Below are 21,359 nucleotides of genomic sequence, written 5' to 3'. Positions count from 1 at the left end.
ACGGAGACTTCCGGGCTCCGCCACCGCCAGTGCCCAACAGCGAGCTGCACCTCCCGCCACTCGGAACAACCCAGCGACGGCCTCGGGGACCAGAAGACCTGATGCTGGCAGACCTGCCTCCCGGCCACCCCCAAGGACACAGGCGGAAGAAAAACCTCAGTTTCCAAGAGAAAGTGCCAGGACAGGGCTTTAAGGACACACAGAACTGAGTGAGGCTGGAGGCGCCACGCTCCGTCCACACAGGGCTGAAAGCACGCTCACGTTCGCTTAGGGGAGCAACCCCAGGACGGGGGACTAGAAGGTAGCCTCGGGGCCTGCTTCTCACACCAAGGCTCTCTGGGTGTCCTGAAAAGCCCAGTCCAAAGGACGGGGTTGCGACGGCACTGGTGGGCGGGCCATGGAACTGGCGGATTGAAGCAGATGCACGGCAGAGACCCACAGTCACCACAGGAGAAGAGACTCAGGGAGCCTTCGGGCCTCCCAGAGGGGCGTCTCAGCAGGGTCCTCCGCCCAGGCCCCCAAAGAGCGAAGAATGCACGGCCCCTTCCTCATAGTCCCTGCTCAGGGCCATGCTGGGGCATCCCTGACATTTGGCCTTGGCTCTGGAGGAAAAAAAAAAAAAAGGCAAAAGCAGCTATTTGGTTTGGAAATGTTTGTTCACTAAAGCTCGAGGCAGGGGGAGCATCTGTCTGGCTATTAGTGAGCAATTTCTCGGGGCTGTAAAACCAAGTCAGGTTTATTGGCCACTGACACGGAGAGGCAGTTTGTCTCACTCCCTGGGAGCTCGGTCCTCATCACAAGGTCAAACTTCACGGCCAAAATCAATCAGCTTTGCCTGTCTGCGACCCCTGGAGGTCTCTTTCTAGACACGACAGCCCTGTGTGCCTGGGTGGCACGGGGCTCTTGCATGCTTTCTGGACAGACAGCTGCCCAGGCCCTCTGGCTCCTGTGCAGGGGCCACTGGTCCCCAACCGGGCCTGCTCCCAGCCTTCCTCCTCCGTCCAGCTCTGAGATGCTACCGGCTCCATGACCTGCACGGGTCCTGCCCACGAGCCCCTGGCATTCCCTCCCTCCCCTCCCTCACCCATGCCAGCACCACCTCCTGCTGACACAAAGGCCCCCACACCAGCCTCTCTGTCCTCTGATTCTGTCAACCTCCCCGGGACCCCACAAGGGCTGACCACCTCTCACCCTCTAGAGCCCTGGAGGCCAGGTCATTGTACGTGTCCCTCCCTTCTAGTATCTTCAGAGCACGTCCCCAGGACTGGGGCTGTGTGTGGCTGGCCCTCTATAGCCATCAGCTCTCCCTAAGCCAGGGGCAGGGTGCGGAGGGTCTGCGGCCCAGCGCACAGAGATTGCTGGAAGAAGCTGAAGCGGTCAAGACGAAGGAAGCAGAAAGAGCGACTCCTGGAACCCGGTGGGTCTGTGCAAGGCAGAACAGCCATGGGGCTTCAGAGGGCAGAGTCAGAAATGTTAAGGGGGTGGGGAGACTTAGCTCAGTGCAACAAGGACTCTTCCAGCAAGCTAAGCTCTCCAAGCACGGAGCAGGTGCCCTGGGGTGTGTCTGGGCGGGGGCTGAAGACAGCACTGTTGAGGAGGCTGCCAGGGGAGCCTTCGGGAGGGAGGGGTGGCCTGCACAGGTCCCTAAGGTGCACCCACTGCAGGCCCCTGGCCTTGCCTGGAGGAATCTGGTTCTAAATCAGGGCAAATGCAATTAGGAGGTCTGAGGACTCGCGTCGGCCGGGACGCAGGACGCGGGACCCAGGACCCAGGACCCGGGCATCGCCACTCCTCTGCACCACTGTCCACAGCACCCCCCGCAGGGTCTCCATCTCCGTGTTCTCAAAGCCCTGCCTGTCTGCCCCCCGTACCCACTCCCTCTGTTCTGGAATGCTGTACACAAGTCCTTCTGGAAGACAGTAAACCACAAAGTCATAGAAACTCAGCTCCGCAACTCCAGCCAGGGATCTGGAGCCATATACCTGGTAGCCACCCTTGGTGTCCGGTGCTGGCCGCAGAAGGCTCCACAAGCTCCGTGAGAGCCACACGTGGTGGTGACCAGGAGGTCAAGAAACAAACCCGGGCATCGGACACCCTTTCGGAAAGTCAGTCATGTGCAAGCCAAAGCAGCGTGGGTGAGAAAATAAAACAATGGGAGAGACAAACGCTAGGATGTGGCCCCTCTGGAGTTGGGGACACAAGACACGTGAGGTCACATGATGGTTAACAAACAAAATGATGGTCCAGCAGTGTACCAGCTCCTAGACCCATGGGGAGACACATGCGAGGCAGCACAGTGACCTCCTAGGCCCATGGGGAGACACATGTGAGGCGCCAACAAGGACATGAGATCCAGAAGGAAAGACACCCCGGCGCAGGGGCAGTGGGTGGGTGGGCATGGGCAGGTGGGCAGCCCCCGGACCCTCTACCTTCCCAGCTTCTCTTTTACACTTTGAGGTGTTTTGAGTAGTGAATGTCACCAACCTTACACTTTACTGCCACCCAAGAAAGGCAAAGCTAAAAGCCTCAAAGCCACCCACTGGGCGAGAGTGGGGGCCGGGCCACCTCTCGAGGGGCTGGGACCCAGAAGCAGAGAGCAACTGAGGCTGAGCCCCGCGGCCTGACACACATGAATCTGACCGGTGTCCAGAGACACCGGTCACACGGGAGGTCAGGACTGCAGCAAGGACTGGGCCCGACGTGGGCAGCAACGAGCCGCATGTCCCTGTTTCAGCACCGAGACCAGAGGGTGGGGACGCCCCACCAGGCTCAGCCAGCGAGCTGAGACCAGGCCTGAGTCCGGGCTGGCGGCAGAGCTGCCCGGGGGATGCTGCGAGGCCCCGACAGCCTTGCTTCTGCTCGCGCAATTCCCCAGGGCCTCCTGGCGACGGGTGGGCGAACCTTTGCCATGGGCCCCAGAAGCCCCCGGCCGTGCAGAGGAGGGGACGGATGGCGGGCAGCTCATGAGCCGGAGCCGGAGCCGGAGCTGGAGCCGGAACCAGGGAATCAAAGCAAAGGCGTTCTCTGCAGGCAGGCGCTCCCCTCCAGCCAGCGGATGGGCCACTGTCATCTCGCCACCACGCCGGCCCGGGAAAGAGTCTTCTGTCCACTGCAGAGGATGCTATTAATAGTGTAATTTCTTGGTGTTTTGTTTATTCCCCCGGAATGGCTTGATGGATGTGAATAATTATCAGACTATAAAAGCCAGCAAATGTGCTATTTTCTATCGCTCTAAATCATCAAACAAATAAAGTGTGAAACAGCATTTTTGAATATAATTTTCCCCTCTAATGGCTTAGAATTATTATCAAGAACAATGAAAATAAATAAGCAAATGCCTTTGAGTTAAAAATTAAATGAGTGTGTCAGGAAAGGGAACACAGGCCGTCCTGGGCAGCCGGGACCTGCCAGGGAGCCCTTAGCTACGATGACGGTGAGCAGACGGGCTTGGGGTCACATGGCCCAGGCCACCCCTGGGCACCATCCCACAGGGCCCCAGCCTGAGGCGGGCCCACATCTGGCTCCAGGAAAGCGTGGCCCCCACTGGTCTCTGCAAAGCAGGCGCCGTGGCCCCTCCTGCGCTAGGTGACGCTGCGCAGTGTGGCTGCCTGCTTCGCCTGTGGGCACTGCCTGCCTGGCTGACGCCCCAGCACCCCCAGGGACCCCGCCTGCCATGGCCAAAGCACACCGCACCTGACCTCGGAACCCGAGGCGGAGGAGGTGGGGGTCCAATATCCTGCCCCCTCACAGCCTCTGCCTCTGGCAGGCAATGCCAGCAGGGCCGCTGCCTCTCAGACCAGGCAGAAAACCCGAGATCGGGGCAAAGTCTCTGGATGAGGGGTGTGATGCTGGCGCCGGCCACACATGTCCCCACCATACCTGCCGGCTACCCCAGGCTCCCTACCTGGGCGGCACTTCCACAGTGACCAGGTGACTCCCAGCGCCCTCTCCCTCCTACTGCAAGCGGAACAGGCTCCTTGGAGGCTCTCAAGCCAGGACTCTGTGGCCCTCACCTCTGGCAGTGGCCCCTGCCTGGCACCATCTTGCTTGGTCCCTGTGGATGGCTCTGAACCAGGCGACGGGACATCATAGTGTAAGGTTTTTTTAAGATTCGTGTAGTTCTCTCCCAGGTGACAGTGGCACTTGGAATCCATCCCATGGCCCAGCCTGACAGCTCCTGCCAGCGGAAGCTCTCGGCAATTAGGTGCCAGGGATGAAAACGCTCTCCTCCCTGCCCCCCACCCCCGCCGCCGAGGAATGTGTGCCAAGAGCAGAGGTCCGACCAAGAGCCCTTCAGCGATGTCGGCACAGCCCAACGCGTGCTGGAGGGTGAGGAAGTTAATTTCACAGTGTCTGCACAGGCCTGGGCAGACGGGCCTTCGCCATTTAATGCGCTATCATTGCAGACACAGAACGAGGGACGCAGAGCCCATGCACGTCACGCTGGAAGTACCCGAGACCAGGTGTCAGGTTGGACAGAGGCCACCTGGCAGAGTGAGCCACCCACACAAGCCCAGGAGGGCCACAGCAGATCCAAACACCAGCGGCGCCCCCAGGACCCCAAGTTGCAAACAGAACGGAAAAGCCATGGTGACCGCCACCCTCGCAACAAAGCCCTACGGTGGCCCCGGCCTGCGACCCAGCAAGACGGCTCTGGCGCACTGCCCTGTGGCTGGCACAGGCCAGGAAGGAGAGCAAGCCGGCTACAGGGTGGGCTTCCTGCGAGACCCAACAGAGAGCTGCTGTCTCGGCCCCACATCCACGCGAGCCCCTCAGCCGACATGCAGTCCCGGAGCCAGCTAAAGACGAGCCGGGCCAGGGTGGCTCCTCTGCTCTGCTCCTCAGAGCCGCATGGTGACCGGGCCAGGGACGCACAGGTCTGTGTGGTGGCCACTGTGCTGTGCCGTGTCAACTCCGTCCACGGAAATGGCCAAGTTCTCTGAGCGCCTTCTATGTATGCTATGGAAACCGCACCACAAACAAAGCTGTTCACGGGAACCTGAGGACCTATTCACCGCGCTGGGGACACAAGGACCAGCGAGCCACGGTCCCTGCCTGCGTTGCTGGGCTCAGTGCCACAGACGCGCTTGGCTCTTCAGAGTATCTGCAGTGCTGTGGAGCCCAGGGTGTCCACCAAGTCAACACAGGCCCCACCAGAAACCCTGAAGAGACCGGGTCACAGATGTCCTCTCTGGAAAAGGCACCAGCCCAGGTGGTTTTAATGAATCCTGCCCGATGACCTTCATCTAAAGGGACAGTGCCCATGTACACACATGGTTGGCAAGCAGTAGGGAATATTTGACGTTACTGAGCTCGTTTTCTGAATCCGGCATATTTTCCAAATGGATGAATAAATGAACGAATGGGAAACCCTAGCACCAACAAAGAACACGCAAGAAAATGATCAGCCAGTCCCACGTGGATGTAAAAACCCTAAATACAGTATTAGTGAGTCAAGCACAGTAGGCTATTGCAAGACCAAGAAGAGTTTATCTCCAAGGTTGCAAAGACATTCCAAAAATTAATATCTATCAAAAATTCCAAAGCATTTGGTACAAAAATTCTCAGGCAACCAGGACTAGCAGGGACTCTCCCACTATCACCTTCATGGCGAGGCAGGAGAGGACACAATCTGCCCATCATCACAGCACACGTCACACTGCACTAGAGACACTAGCCAACGTGATATATCAAGAAAAAGACAAACGTTTTACCAAGCAGAAGGGATAAGACAAACTTCTTAAAATCATAATATAAACGTCTAAGCAAGGCATGATGGTGCATGCCTGTGTTCCCAGCTCCTCAGGATGCTGAGGCAGGAGGATCACTGGAGTCCAAGAGGTTGAGGCTGCAGTGAGCCATGACTGCACCACTGCACTCCAACCTAGGCAACAGAGGGAAACCCTGTCTCTAAAAAAAAAAAAACAGTTTAATTATAACATAAGTTTCTACTTAAGAAATCTAAGCAAACAAACAAACTGGTAAAACTATAGAATTAAACACAGACCAGCAAGGTGGCAGAATTTTTAATTAAAAAAAAAATCAACAAAAAGAGGGTTTCCTCTACAGCAGAAAGAACATTAACAGAACACTCTAAACCCACTAGGGTAAACCTGTCCCTCATCTAGGGTGGAGCAGGAATTCTCTCCACAAACAAGGCCACACACAGACCTGGTAGTGCACTTGCCTGCTGTACTCACAGGCTCTGACCTGGGAAGCCAGCGCCTCCCTGGGTAAAACCCCTCCACACCCCTGCAACAGCGCATGGGGACGGACGGGAGGAAGGGCAGGCACCAGAGCTCACCGCGTAGTCGCCAGCAGCAGGAAAGGCATGCTACCGACGGCCACCCCAGGAGGATGGGTCGCCCGGGACAGGCAGCTGCCCCACAGGTCAGTCTGGAGAGATAAAGATGTTAGAAAAAACGCCTGCACAGGCAAGGGAGTGGATCCACAGGCCAGGACACACAGACAGCCCGGGAACTGCCAAGAGCATTGAGGTCCCATATCCTGGCTGAGAGAGAGGGAGAGGAGCTGTCACCAACCACAGCCTGCTGGGAGGGAGAGATTACAGGGGACCGGACAGAGGGCAGGAAGAGGAGGAGTGAGACCCTTTCGCAAAGACTCACAGGAGAAACGGGAGTCCCAGAGCAGGTGCAGGCCCCATGGGGAAGGCTCCAGCCCTGGCATTCTGCGGGGCCGGCCCTGCTCCCCCAGATGCCAGCACTGCAGAAATGGAGCCCGGCCTGGGCTGCACGGCTCCTCCCAAGGCAATGACAGAACTCCTCCAATGTCTGATGGAAAGCTACCCTATTTCTTTCTTCTGTTTTTTTGTTTGTTTGTTTGTTTTTTAAGAGACAGGATCTTTGCTGCAGCCTCAAATTCCCAGGCTCAAGCAATACTCCCTCCTCAGCCTCCCGTGTAGCTAAAAGATGACAGGTGTGCGCCACTACCCCCAGCTAATTTTTTCTTCTTTTTTTGTAGAGATGGAGTCTTGCAATGTTGCCCAGGCTGTTCTTGAGCTCCAATGGCTGGCTCAGGCAATCCTCCGGCCTCAGCTGCCCAAAGCTCTGGAATTACAGGCATGAGCCAACCTGCCTGTTTCTACTGGAAAAATTTTCTTTCATGGAGCCTCGTCCTGGGGAGAGGCCACCTCCCTCATTTGTCCCCAGCACAGGGGCTCCTTTATGTGGCAGATACTAATACTTGCTTGGGAGATAGGATCTGCCAGGGAGCAGGGTGGCTTTTTCCCAGGAAACAGCCTTATTGAGCTGCAGTGGCTTTATCTTTAATGGATCGTTTTACGGGAAAAGAGATGATGGAATTTGGTATCTTAAACCAGCGGTGTCAATGATTTCAAATAATGACGTTTTATTGAGACACACAGGAGACCAACAGAGTCCTGGGAGCCTCGGCTCAGGAAGATGGGGAGCCTGGGATGGGGAGAGGGGCCCACAGGAATGCCCGACAAAGCGGAGCCGCAGGCGGAGGAGACAGAGCTCTCGGCTCTCGCAGGGCCAGCCAGAATACCCCATTCCTGGCACGGTGGCCGTGGGTGGCCTGCCCTGCTCTCCCGGGCCACGAGGTGTCATCACACTGGCCCTCAGGAACCGGGGCTGGGTCAGCACCCTGAGGAGCCGTGCGAACTTCATATACCGCCAGCCCACTTTAATTAGGAGCAGACTCGCCGAGGCAAGCCATGTCACGCCTGCAATTAAAGGCCAGATTGGAGGCATCTGATCCCCAGCCCTGATTTATTTTAGGCCCACAAATTACTTTTATTATATGACAAGGCCAAAAACACAAAGTCATGTGCGAGTTGTTTGCGATGTTTTTCCCGCAGCCTCGCCAGGAAAGCTGTGAGAGTGCCCGTCACAGGAGAGGGTGCGCAGGGCAGGTGCCCAGTGACACAGCAGCGGCTGTCAGGTTCGGACATAGTGCTGGGGCCACAGGGCCACTGACATACAGCAACCTCCCTCACGTGCCTGCTGTCAAACCGGCCTGAATTTCTGCTCATCAACAACCAGGAGGCAGCCCCCACCATGTCTGGACCCACGGCCCTCCTCCAGCATTATTCGACCTGAGTGGGGACCCCTTGCCATTTATTCTGTTAAAAGGCACAGGATGGTTTAAAAAGGAGAGACCAAGGACAGTCTCCTAAGAGCACAGAGGGTCTGAAGAGACAGGGACTGCAGCTGGGGAACGATCATGGCTCTTTTTTTTTTTTTTTTTTTTTTGAGACAGAGTCTCCCTCCGTCGCCCAGGCTGGATGGGACAATCTCGGCTCACTGCAACCTCCACCGCCCGGGTTCACGCCATTCTCCTGTCTCAGCCTCCCGAGTAGCTGGGACTACAGGCACCCGCCACAACACCCGGCTAATTTTTGTATTTTTAATAGAGACGGGGTTTCACCACATTAGCCAGGCTGGTCTCAAACTCTGACCTCAGGTGATCCGCCCACCTTGGCCTCCCAAAGTGCTGGGATTACAGGTGTGAGCCACCATGCCCGGCCCATGGCTCCCTTTTGTCCAGAGCAGTAAGGGATCACCCGGCCAAGATCAGCTCCCACATGAGCCCAGCCCCATGGGGCCTCAACACGGGCCCAAGGAGGTGCTGGCCTGGCAGCAGCTCTGAGGCCCTGGAAGGCTGTGGGGAGGAGGCAGCAGAGAATTCGAGAATCTGCTCCAGCACCAGGCTCTGCAGAAGGCCAGCTGGGCACCAGGGCCGATGTGCCCGTGGCGGGAGTGAGCCACATGCAGGCATCCCAGAGAGGCAGTGGGGCGTGAGGCCCTGGTGGGAGTCTGAGTCTGTGTGCAGAACGTGGTCTGGATACCTGCAGGCTGTGGAGGCTCCCATCTATTAAAACGCTCTGATGCCTCTATGCTTACATTTATTTAATCACCAGCACCCACAGACACACAGCACCCACTGAGCCTCATGAGGAAACACGGTGACCGCCAGGCCCCTGGTGACCGAGATGGCCTGGGGCGTCCTAAATGGCGCGCGTAATGATGGGACTAGCTTTGGAGAGCACGGGAGTTGAACTGTCTCACACACAGGCCGATGGCCATGAGGCTACGCGCTCCTGTTCCTATGACCTAAGTCTCAGCCTGTGCCCACCACGGGCAGAGGCCGCAGGATGCTGGGTCCCTCCCTGGGCCTCGGGGACCCGGGCTGGGCTCTGGAGCTCCGGGAGGGTTTGGCTCACACACGGGTTAAGTCTGCTTGGCTCGCAATCAGGTCAGGGAGAACAAGCGGCCCGAGCCCTCGGCGGGAGGCTGCTGAATGAGGGCCATTAGCATCGCTGTCATCGGCCCCGTCCTGCGCCCGCCCCATTTCATCAGAAGGCAGCCAGCGCTCCTGTCCCCTGCTGCTGGCGAGTGTGGAGGGGAGGAAGCCGTGCGCTGCCCAATTTTTAAGCAAAGATAACGAAGACTCTCCTCCCGCAGATTTGCTGCCATCTCCCTTCTGGGGAGCTGAACCCCGCCGGCAGCAGCCTCGCCGAAGGGAGAGAAATTTGCCATGGAAACCAGGCCCTGCGCTCAGAACCCAAACCTCTGATGCCTACGTAGACTGGGTGGGCGGGCGACTCTGGGTCAGGGCCAGCCTCGCCGGCTGCAGTGGGAGGGACCCGCGGGCATGCACAGACCCCCACAGCCTGAATAAACTCCTCATCCAAACACCGCCTTGCGGGATTATCTGAAGATGGGAATTCACGCCCAGTGATGACATTTCAAACAGAACTAACAGTTTGTTAAAGTGGTGGGCAGGGACAGGATGCCGGTGACTCGCCTGGCACGCCACAGCCTGGAAGCGGGTGCCAGGTTTGTTTGGCTCCTACCTCCCTAAAACAAAAATCCTGCAGCCTCACAAGCGACACGAGCCAGCGTGTGCACTGCCACTCCAATCCGAAGCGCCCGCTTTGAACAAAAGACTCCAAAATGAAGGCCATCTGCTCCTGCCAGACCAAGCCAGCGGGTGAGCGAGGGGCCGCAGACAGGACTCAGCACACAACGTGAGGCAGGGGCTGGTCAGACAGCGTGAGGCTAAGGCAGCCCCTGCAGGGTCCAGAGCCAGCCCCGGCTCCCACCACACCCAGGCCCTGGCCCGAAAGCCTGCTCCTACAGCCACTCCATCCTCCTGGAACATGGCCAAGAGTAGCAGCTCCCCTGCTTAGGAAGCTTCTATGCACCCTTCCCGCCCCTGCTCCTGAGCTGGTCACCCATCCTCCCCTCACCGGGCTCCCCTCCTCCCTCAGTCCTCAGAGCCCCCATCCATCCCAAGGGCTCCCGGGCCTGGCACTGCTCTGGGGGTTGGGCGTGGGGTGTCTGGCTGCCCGGCCACACCAAAAGCCCTTCCTGATGGCTTCTGCTCCTGACGCAGCTCATGCTGGGCCCTGAGCAGGCATGAGCACTCCGTCAGGGCTTGGGCAGATCCGTCTCTTCAACCTCAAGACCCTGTTGGCTGAGCCCCTGCAGGGCACCCAGCACCCACATGGCAGGAAAGAGAAGTCTCACCTGCCCCTTCCCAGCTGGACATGTGGTCAGACTACATTTCCCAGCCTCCCCTGATGCAAGGTGTGGCCACGTGACTGGGTGCTGGCCAATGAGGTGTGGGCAGAAGTGGTGGGCCCTGCCCTCAGACATGGCCCCCTAAGCAGGCCATCAGTCTCTCTTCCCTCACCTACACAGCAGCACCCAGGGCGACCTTGGACACCACACATGCTGGCCTCGGTCCCCACATCCCTGCATCATCTCCATCTCCCACAACAAACTGTCACCTTCAAGTTTGGCTAAGCAGGGCTTAATATGGTGACTCCATTAGAAATGGGTCCTTCCTCACCCACACCTTCCGGTTCAGGCCACCCTCGCCAATTGGGACACACCCTGTCCTCAAGGCTGCACATCGTCATGGCACCTGCTCCCAGGACCCACTGCCCTCCTGATCCCACAGGGCAGCGCTTCAAGGGCAGATCGGACGTCTCTTCAATCTGTGCCTCGTCCGTGAACAAGGACGTGGAGCCAGGGGCACAAGTCAAAGGGTTACTCCAGGCAAAGCTGCTGCATGAGGAACAGAACACCATACACGCAGCCCCAGTCACAGTTACTGATAGCAAGGCTTACAATCAAAATGAATTTCTTACATGAGCAGCAGGTGAAGAGATGATAGGTCTTTCGCAGAAGCCTCATGCTGGAAACAGCCCAAATGTCCGTCCATGGCAGAATGGAAAAAGTCGACTAAAGTCCAGCCGTACAGTGGGGAATTTCACAGCCGTGACAATGAGCGCGCTGCCACCACACACAACCGGATGAATCTTACACACACACCATTGAGCAGAAACGCAAGGAAATCAGCCTATTTGTAAGACCTTCCAATGCAGCCAACACACAGCGTCACTGCCCGGGCCACAGGCACGCGCGGCCTGGCAAAGGGCAGAGGCAAGGGCGCCGCCAGCAGAGCCAGGAGGAAGCCGCCACCACAGTGTGCAGAGGGGGCTGGGAAAAGGAGGCACAGGTGGGGGCCGTGTCCTGACATCGAGGTACACAAGGGACAGCCGGAGAGTCATTTGCTAACACACGCACACACACACACATACACACACATATATATCTGGTACTTACATGCTTTATGTCCGTTTCTGTACCAAATCATGTTTCACAGCAAGAAATGCCTACAAAAGGAAAGCCCCGGGACAGGCAGGGCTCTAGACACCCCAGGACTCCCCGCCCCAGGACTCCCCGCCCCAGGGTACCCGCACCAGGACTCCCCGCCCCAGGGTCCCCACCCCAGGGCTCTAGACACCCCAGGACTCCCCGCCCCAGGGCTCCCACACTCCTCGAGTGACACATGCCCCGTGCTGCTGCCGTGAGGGTCTCGAAGATGTGATAAAGGTCCCAAATCAGTTAACCTTAAGAAAGGGAGGTGGCTGGGCACAGTGACACACGTCTGTAACCCCAGCACTTTGGGAGGCCAAGGCAGGCAGATCACCTGAGGTCAGGAATTTGAGACCAGCCTAGCCAACATGGTGAAACCCCATCTCTCCTAAAAATACAAAAATCAGCCAAATGTGGCAGCGCGCACCTGTAATCTCAGCTACTCGTGAGGCTGAGGCAGGAGAATCGCTTGAACCTGGGAGGTGGAGGTTGCAGTGAGCCAAGATTACACCACAGCACTCCAGCCTAGGCAACAGAGCAAGACTCCATCTCAAAAAAAAAAAAAAAAGAAAGAAAGGGAGATGATCCTGGTGGGCCTGACATTCACAGACGACAACATGGAAAGGGGGGGAGTGCCACTCTGCAGTGGAGACACTGGACATCCACACCCAAGCCGGGTGACCAGGGCCAACATCAGCAGTGACATCACGCTGATGGCTGCGCCTTTGACCCTTGGCAGGATGTGATGGGAGGGCCCTTCGCCCCTGTGGTCTTCCTCCCTAAAACCCATCACCCCTATCTAACCACAAGAAAAACATCAGACGTGCTGATTAGGGGACATACGGATTAGGGGACGTTCTATAAACTCCCTGGCCAGCCCTCCTCAACACTGTCCAGGGCATCAAACATACCGTAATAGCCCAGGGCCCTACGGAGATGGGACAACATCACGTGGGACCCGGATGGGTTCAGGGGACAGAAAAGACAATGGGGGAAGACAGAGGAAATCTGGAGAATGGATCTTAGTTCATAATGCATCAGTGTGGGCCCATCAATGATCACAAGTGTACCACATTGATATAGAATGCTCATAACAGGGAACCCGGTGGGGAACTCTCTGTGGTTACTACCTTCCCACTTTTTCAGTGAATCTAAAACAGGTCTAATAAAGACCTATTTAAAGAGAGAGAAAGGGGGAGAAGACCTCACCAAAAAGTGGATGAAAAACACAAGCACAAGCCTGGGACAAGAATGAGAAGAGGGACCTGCAGGACACTCACCTGCTGTGGGGTGTCCTCCCAGCCCCCATCACGGCAACCACCCGACACTCACCTGCTGCGGGGCGCCCTCCCGGCCCCCATCACGGGCCCACCGCCCAACACTCGCCTGCTACGGGGCGCCCTCCCGGCCCCCATCACGGGCCCACCGCCCGACACTCGCTTGCTGCGGGGTGCCCTCCCGGCCCCCATCACGGCCACCATCTCTGCTCACCAAGAAGCCAATTTCCCAAATCCATGGGCAACGGTGCCTGCTGTCCAGACACACAGCAGGGCAATCGACCATCCAAACACCGGAAGTCCCCAGCTCAGTGGCACGGCTCTGGAGGAGAGCTTGGAGTGCGATTTTCACACAGCAAAAGGCGATATGAAAATTGCTCTGCAGTCCCCGAACAAACACCAAGTGTCTGTGTCTGTCCCTGCCAGCTCCCAGCAAGAGCCAGGAGCCAGCCTGCTGGGACAGATCCCACCAACAGGTACGGTGGGAGCCCCGGTGAGTGCCCCGATGTGCCCCGGGTTTCCCAGTCACCCTGGCCTAGAGGTGTTCTCCCAGTCCTTGGGGACGCCATCACAAGACACAGCTGAGAGCCCTGCCTGTCCTGGGGGCACAATCGGGCTGTGATTGCTTAACGTGAGTGAGGTTGGCAGGAGGCTGATCAGGCCAGCCGGAGAGGCTGTGATTCCGGCACCTGTGCCCCACACGCCAGGCGCAGAGATGCAATCCCAGCCTCGCTGTGGACGCCCCAGTGTGAGGCTCAAAGGTCTTTGCAGCATCACGAGTTAATTTTTTGAACGCCAAAGCCAGCTTCTGGTGCTCAGTTCACTCCCCAGTCTTGATAAGCAGGCCTGGGCTGATGGCGTCAGGCCGACAGAGTGGTAGTGACAAAAGCGAGGCAGAGGGCTCGATGATGAGGGCTGGGGAGGGGACCAGGCCAGGGAAAACACAGCTGCCATCCATAGCTCCCATGTGCCGGCCCTCCTGGCCGCAGCCTGGACCACTTACCCAAGCACGGCACCAGCGCCACACGCCACGCTCTAGGCCGCACGGCTGCAATGCCCTGCTGGCAGCTCAGCTCCCGGCCCGAGTTCTCGCAGCTAAGCGGGTAAAGTCCAGTTCTCAGTTACCCAGCAGAATCCCAGGTCTCGTCTTCTGGGCAGAGTCCCAGGGGGCCAGACTCCCTCCCAGACAGCCTATGTGACTGGAGACCCTTGTTTCTCTAACAAACACATGTACATGTGTACACACACACACACACACACACACACACACACACACACACACACATTCTTTCTCTCTCTCAGGGAACTCAGCATCACAGTTCACTGGATCTGAGCAGGTTCCAGGATATGGGACTTCCAGTTTTAAAACTGGGAAAGGGTTGGGCTCACACCTGCAATCCCAATACTTTGGGAGGCTGAGGCAGGAGCATCATTTGATCCCAGGAGTTCAAGACCAGCCCAGGCAACACGGGGAGACCCCGTCTCTACAAAAAATTTAAAAATTTGCCAGTTGTGGTGCATGCGCCTGTGGTCCCAGCTATTTAGGAGGCTGAAGGGGGAGGATCGCCTGAGCCCGGGAGGTTAAGGTTGCAGTGAGCTGTGATCACACGACTGCACTCCAGCCTGGATGACAGAGCAAGACTCCATCTAAAATACAATAAATAAAGCTAGGAGAGCTGAGCTGGTCACTGAGACCCACTCACGCACAGAAATAAAGAACCGCTGCACTGATGCTGTGGCCACAGTCGCCATCAGAAGCAGAGGATTGGGACAGGTGACCATGAAGGAGCTTCCCGCCTGCCCACGGCCATGCTCCTCAAATAGGGAAGCTGGGCACCAGGTGTGCCTGGCCACACACCAACCCACGTGGACCCAGAGCCAGTCAGCCGGGACGCTGGGCCCCTGGGCTGGTGCTGAGCGCTGCTGGGGGGTAGTGGCTGGTCTGGGCTGCTGGTAACTACTACTCAGGCGTAGCAGCTGGCCTGGGCACCGGGCCTGGGGGCCTCACTTGCTTGTGACAACAACTGTCTTCTCTCAAAAAGAGGTTCCTTCTGCAGAGAGGGGACACCCCTCATCAAGAGCCTCCCCAGATAACCTCATGCAGGCTAGACAGCTGTCTCTACAAGGATACGGCTCCCAGGCACCATGGGCTGGGGCCACTGCAGCGGGTCTCAGTGAGCCAGGGAGGAAGTGCTGAGGCCTTGGCGGGCAGGAACCTGGGCCCTGAGCAAGCTGCCTCGGCTCCTGACACCTTATCATTTTCTAATGACCAGGGTCCCTCTGCCTCCCTTCTGGATCTGATCTGCTCTCCGTGGGAGCTCTCTGTTCTAAACCGCTTCTTCCTTTTCTATTTCTGTCATCCTGGCTCAGTGTGTGTGGCTGGGAAGAGACCTGGCTGCGGTCCCCTGCCTGGGAGCGAGGCACGCATCGGGCTGCCCCCATCAGCCTGGTAGGTCTTCTCAGTCTGACCTCCCAGGGCACCGCAGCGGCTCTGAGCTGCCAATGCAGCTCTGTCCCTAGGCACCCTAGCCAGGGTTGGGCCTCGGGTGGCAAGGAGAGGAGGGAGCAACTATCTCGCTCCTGCATCTTGTTCTGGTGACAAAGTGCAGTGTGGGGAAGCTGAGTTATTAAAACCAATCTGTGAAGCTGTCAGGCTCCAGGCAATTTCCATTTCAACCCAGTGCTCAGCTCAGGCTACACCACCCCTGTGGGGACACCAATCTCCGCCAGAGCTGTATCTGCGGCCACCCAACCTCTGGTGGCCCAGCCAGAGCAAAGTGGCTGGGAGGAATGCCCCAGGTCACTGAGGGGGGCTGTGCCTTACAGTCAGTAGACTGGGACCCTAGGTCCCCACTGCTGGTGGGACCCCCCGGGTCCCGGGCTCAGAAGCTGGAAGTCCCAGTGGTTGGCTCGCCAGCAGCAGCAGTACAAACCCACACCAAGGTCCCCGGGCGCCAGCGCGCTACCCCATGGGCCTTCAGGCTGTTGCCTGGGATGGGCTCGCCAGCTCCATCACCCACCAGACTCCTGGGTCCCACTCCGAGGGACAGGGCAGAGGCCATCGTGGGGCCCAACAGTGCCACCTGCAGCCAGGCGGAGGGAGCCAGGTGTCTGCCCCCAGGCAGGAGCTGCCAGCAGGAGATGGAGCTGGGAGGCGGGTGGGCCAGGGAGGTCCTGAGGGGCAGTTAGGCGGGCAGCAGAGGGGTGAGTGAGCAGGCCCACAGCCTCCACCCCAAGAACAGCCTGGCTTGGCCTGGGTGGGCGACAGACTCATCCACCCCAGGCTCTGCCTTCCACCCACCTGCGGCCACAGGGCAGGAAGCCCAGGCTGGTCCACTGCAGCCCTGGTACCCACCCTCCCCACCCCCACCCCCAGTGTCTGGAGCACGGTTCCTTGGTGCACACATGCGCCCATGCACACACACACATGCACGCGCACCTCCAGGGACGCCCATGAAGCAAAAGACGGCTATGCCTGCTAGGACTCAAGTTTCCCTGGCAGCAAGAAGAAAAGATGCTGTGAAATTCCCATGAGAGAAAACGCCAGAGAGAAAACTCAAGGTGTAGCTGAATCAAAAGGGAAAATTCTCGGCTTGCAGCTCCTTAAAGGTCAAGGGAGGCTGGTGGAGTTTTCTGATAATCCCCTCTCCCCCGGCCTCCCCAGCAGCCCTCCCCGCAGCACTCAGGAGGGTCTGGCTCATAGCAGCCCAGGATGGCCAACAGCAACCGGGGGCTCCGTGCCTTTCACGGGAGCACAAGCTCCGAGACCCCCACCTCCCACACCTGCACCGGAGACTGAGTGTGTCCAAGGTAAACAGAGGCAGGAGAGGGTGGGCGGAGCAATCCCCTGAGGAAACAGCCAGAGATGAGACCATGGGGGACCTGCATCCTGCCTGGCGCAACGGGGGATTTCCAGACTGCCGCGGGTCATGGGCAGGTCAAGGTCGCAGTCAGGACAAGCGCTCCTTTGCCCCGCTGCTCTTGGGGGCTTCACCTGGGTGCGGGATGACACCCCTTCTGACAAGCGGAGCTGCAGAGGCCCTGGGGGACACCCCCTTCCCTAAGCCTGAGCAGAGGCCTCTGTGGCTGCCACGCACCTGCGCTGGCCCCACGGCACTCCTCAGGAGGGCCTTCCTCTCGCCGCCTTGGAGCCGGTGCAAGCAGCTGACCACGTCCCATCAGCTCACGACGTCCTCGGGAGTCCCTGCCGCCCCAGGAACATGCTGATCCCCCATCTGACTTCCCTGCTGCAGTGAGAGCCAAAGCTTCTGCTCTTGGCGGTGGCCCACAGTCCCCTAAACACCCCCAGCACTGCCCTGCAGGGTGTCTGACGGGTTGGGGGCAAAAGAGCACCCGAAGCCTCGGCCAGGTCCCAGCCCGGCACATGGGTGCACAGGACTGAACAGTGGGCACTTTCCCGGGCAGCGTGGGCCAGGGCCCTCGAGGGGGGATGGCCACTCTCTTCTTTGGGGTGCACAGCACAATCCGAATGACCCAGAAGTGCCCTGGGACCAGCAACTCTCCCAGGGCTGGCCGAGACCCAACATCCTCCCACCCCGGCCTGGAACTCTCTTCTAGGGGCATGTGGCATGTGACGCCACTGGCGACACTGCGCTCAGCCTCGTGGCGACGCCTGTGTTTCATGCCTGGCCCGGGCGGCTCAGGAGGGTGGGCCCTGCAGGGGCTGCCACAGGTGCAGGCTGGGGAGGGGATGCCTGGAGGGGAACAGCCGCAGGACCGGCCTTGGAGGGTCAGCTCGGCTAAACCACCCCCACCCCAGGTTCCAGGAGGGTCTTTTTATTTATTTATTTTGAGACGGAGTCTCACTCTGTTGCCCAGGCTGGAGTGCAGGGGTGTGATCTCCACTCACTGCAAGCTCCGCCTCCTGGGTTCACACCATTCTCCTGCCTCAGCCTCCCGAGTAGCTGGGATTATAGGCACCTGCCACCACACCTGGCTCATTTTTTGTATTTTTAGTAGAGACAGGGTTTCACCGTGTTAGCCAGGATGGTCTCGATTTCCTGACCTCATGATCCACCCGCCTCGGCCTCCCAAAGTGCTGGGATTACAGGCGCAAACCACCGCGCCTGGCCCCAGGAGTCTTGATCTATGGCAAGGAGTGTGGCCTGGGACAGTGGCTTCTATGGGGCACAGCCTTTAGGACACTGACCCCAGGCCACCACCCCACCCAGGAAGACCCTGGAATACAGGGTCGAGTGGAAAGCTCGGACCCTCCCCACACCCACCTGCACTCCGGCCCCCCGGGCCTGGGTGACAGAAGGGGCTGCGGGAAGTCGGCGGGGGGAAGTTGCAGGTGCTGGCTCTGGTTTCAATCCCCATTGCCAAAGAGATTTTGAGGCGCTCAGTCTCTTCAGATATTCTTAGCCCTGCTGCCTGAGAGCACCACAGAAGGCGGCCTTTTAAAGCATGTTTCTGCCTGTTATTGACACCAGGCTGTTGACGTCACTTTGACACACAAATCAAGCTACCAAAGTAGCAACAGACCCAGAAAGCTTTAATAAAATGCTGTAAACCTGAGTACATTGACACTTTCTTTAAAATGCCACTGGAATACTCTGAAATGGTTGCAATTAAGCGGCTGCAGATGCAAGCGGAGCAGTGTAATGAGGGAGACAGACGGGGCGCAGCCTTGGTGATCTCTTGGCTGGGAGCCCTACCTACCCCAAGGGCCCGAGGAGGGGAGAGGGGTGAAGCATCTCCCAGGGGTCTGAGTAGCTTCCTGAACCCCAGCCCAGGGACCAGAGGCCAGGCACTCTTTCCAGTTACCTTGTCCCCACCCCCCTGCAAGTTGGGAGGGCAGCCTGGAGGGGTAGTCAGCTCCCACAGCACACAGTGAGGATCCGAGAGGCTCCGGCAAGTCACCAAGCCTCTCTGTGCCAGGCCCCTGCTGGGAGCTGGGACACGGGGTGACCAGGGCCCCTACCATCTGCTGGGGAGGACTGATGGCCCGTAGTAGACCTTGGCTAATGCTGGGGTCACCTGGTCTATGCCTGTCGCAGGCATGGGGTGCCGTGCGAACATCTGGGGCCCCGCCTCAGCCCTGGTGAGAGAGCAGGGAAGGGGCCCTGCATGCTAAGCAGGCTAAGCTGACTGTGGGGGCAAGTGGGGAGCTCTGGGGGGTTGAGGGCATGCCCTGCAGCTAGAGCCTACACTGTGGCTCCTCTCAGGCCCCTCATGCCAGGCCCCACCCCTGCCATCCCCACCCCTTCCTGGGCAGAAACCAAGACCAAGGTCAGGGCGCTTCCGGAATTCCCTTCCCGAAGGAACTGTTGCCTACTCAACGCTGCCCCGCCCCGGCTGTCTCCCCTGAGCCATCTCCCACGACGGGTCGTGGGGAAGGGTAGACATGGGGGTGGCAGCTGGACGCCTGCAGCACCAGGCGAAGCAGAGGAGGGGTGCAGTGAGGGGCATTCGGGGCGAGGTGCGGGATGCCCTCAGAGGCTGCGTCCTGGATGAACCAGCTCAGGAGAGGCCCTCGGCTCCTGGCGCATCCCTGTCAGTCCCTCCGACGGCCTGTGGCCGGGCCCCACTGCCGCCTCCAGGGAGCCACTGTCGCCTCCTCCCACAGAGGCCCCTCTGACCTAGCAGCAGGCACCCCCGGCCCTGGCATCCGACCCATAGCAGCCCCAGCCCCAGGGTCTCCCCCAGCCCAGGCTCCCATGACAGCCAGCAACCCCTGGGGCCCCTCACAGGAGACCGAGCTGCTGGCACTGCGGTCCTTGGCACTGAAGTCCTCACGTCTGACTCACTGGCTGGTCCCCCACCTCCCATGTCCCTGACCCCCCTGCTTCTGTCTGGCTGGGCCTCCTTGCCGGCTGCTCGCCACCTCCCGCCCCACAGGGGCTCTCTGCACAGGGCAGACGGTCCCTATGGAGGCACAAACCCGGTCACACCATGGGCGTCCCGCTGCCCACGCACCCCTGGGAGGCCACACTTTGCCCCAGGTCACACTGGGTCCTCTACAGGGCCTTCCCCTTGGGCTCCACCTGCGCTTGGGACGCAGGTGAGGATGCGCACAGCTCGCCCCTTCCTGCTCATTGTGCTTTTTTTTAACGAAGAGGTACAGCATTCTCCCCCGCCCCCGGCCTCCCCGCTTACAACTCCAACCCAGGGAAGGGCCAGGCAAGGCGGAGCTCCCACGCCCTCCAGGCAGAGGCTCCGTCCTCCTCCAGCGCAAGGACAGCCTGGGAAGATTCCAGGCGTGAGCGCGGCCCCAGGAAGGGCGGGAGCGCCACCTAGTGGCCCTTGGAGGACAGCGCAGGGCAGCCCCGCGGAGCACCCAGCAGGTTCCGCAGTCACAAGCAGAGCCCAGCGACACAGGGGCGCACACACGCATGCATACTCACACACTCACACACTCACGTGCGCACTCACATGCGCGCGCACACGTGCACATTCACACACCCCCACACGGCCTCGCTGCGGACGTGCACAGGGAGCCAGGAGAAGGTCCTGGAACTCAGCCTGCCACAGCAGCGCCCACGCTGCACCCGGCACCTCCCGGGCAGGGGCAGGTCCACTGCACTCCACACATGGCTGCAGCACCACGCCCTGCCCTCCTAACTGTAGGGCCTGGCCCAGACGTGCCAGGGCGGAGACTGCGAGGGAGCGGCTGCAGGGTCATCCTGGCCAGGCCCCTCTGGGCAGCATGGACAGTGTGCCTTCACCAGGAACGTCTCCACTTGGCTGTGAGGCAGTACAGCCTGGGCCGCTCAGGAGGCTCAAGACCACGCTCCTGGCCATGGGGACACCTGGGGCCGCTCACAGCTCAATGGGGGCACTCCGGGGTACAAAGTGCAAGCTCTAGGGGCCTGGGAGCTTCGGCTCTGGGGGTGCACATCCCCCACCCCAAAGCTGGTGGGTGACCCCAGGCGGTCCGGAAGATCTCCAGCCGTCATAGCCCGACCTTTGTGGCCTCACCTGGTGGGGCCCCTGCCACGGTGCCCAGCCATGTACCCGGGATCCACCCCCTCCCGAGGGGCTCTCGGTCCGGCCGGCGGCAGGGCCAGTGGAGACACTCACCAGGACTTAGGCTCCCCGAAGTGCAGGTAGTTGATGCTGTACAGGTCCATGTCCTCGGTGTGCCAGGCGAAGGTGGTCTTCCACATGCCGAAGTACAGGTAGGGCGTGTTCACGCCCTCGATGATGGTGCCGCACTCGCGCTCCACCATGTCCAGGATCGTCCGGAGACTCCCGATGTTCCACTGGGCCACGTCCTGTGGGGCGGCAGAGCAGCGTCGGCAACCGCCCGGCCACCCCCAGAACCTGCGAGCCCTGGGGTGCAGGCTAATTCTCCCCTGAGTCCCAGGGGTCGCTGCCCATCCTCCTCCACCCCAGTATCTGCGGCCCCCCCAAGGGCTGGTCATACCCTGCAGACCAGGGGCTGGTCTTACCCTGTGTGAGATTCTTG

At 59.4% G+C, this 21,359-nt stretch overlaps 1 protein-coding gene across 6 annotated transcripts in view; it reads right to left on the bottom strand.

The window, feature by feature from the left end:
- The window catches only part of KDM4B (lysine demethylase 4B), a 185,892-nt gene that overhangs the window by 85,127 nt on the left and 79,406 nt on the right, over positions 1-21,359 (bottom strand). For all 6 annotated transcript variants that reach the window (XM_019015988.4, XM_019015991.3, XM_019015987.4 and 3 more), the window contains one exon: positions 20,972-21,165. In XM_019015988.4, coding sequence (XP_018871533.1) covers positions 20,972-21,165 — 194 coding nt within the window. The remainder of the gene's footprint in view (positions 1-20,971; positions 21,166-21,359) is intronic.

The sequence above is a fragment of the Gorilla gorilla genome, chromosome 20 (genome assembly GCF_029281585.2).
Source record: "Gorilla gorilla gorilla isolate KB3781 chromosome 20, NHGRI_mGorGor1-v2.1_pri, whole genome shotgun sequence".
NCBI lineage: Eukaryota > Metazoa > Chordata > Mammalia > Primates > Hominidae > Gorilla > Gorilla gorilla.
Note: the sequence above shows the minus strand (reverse complement) of the source record. Positions and strands in the feature narration are given on the sequence as shown.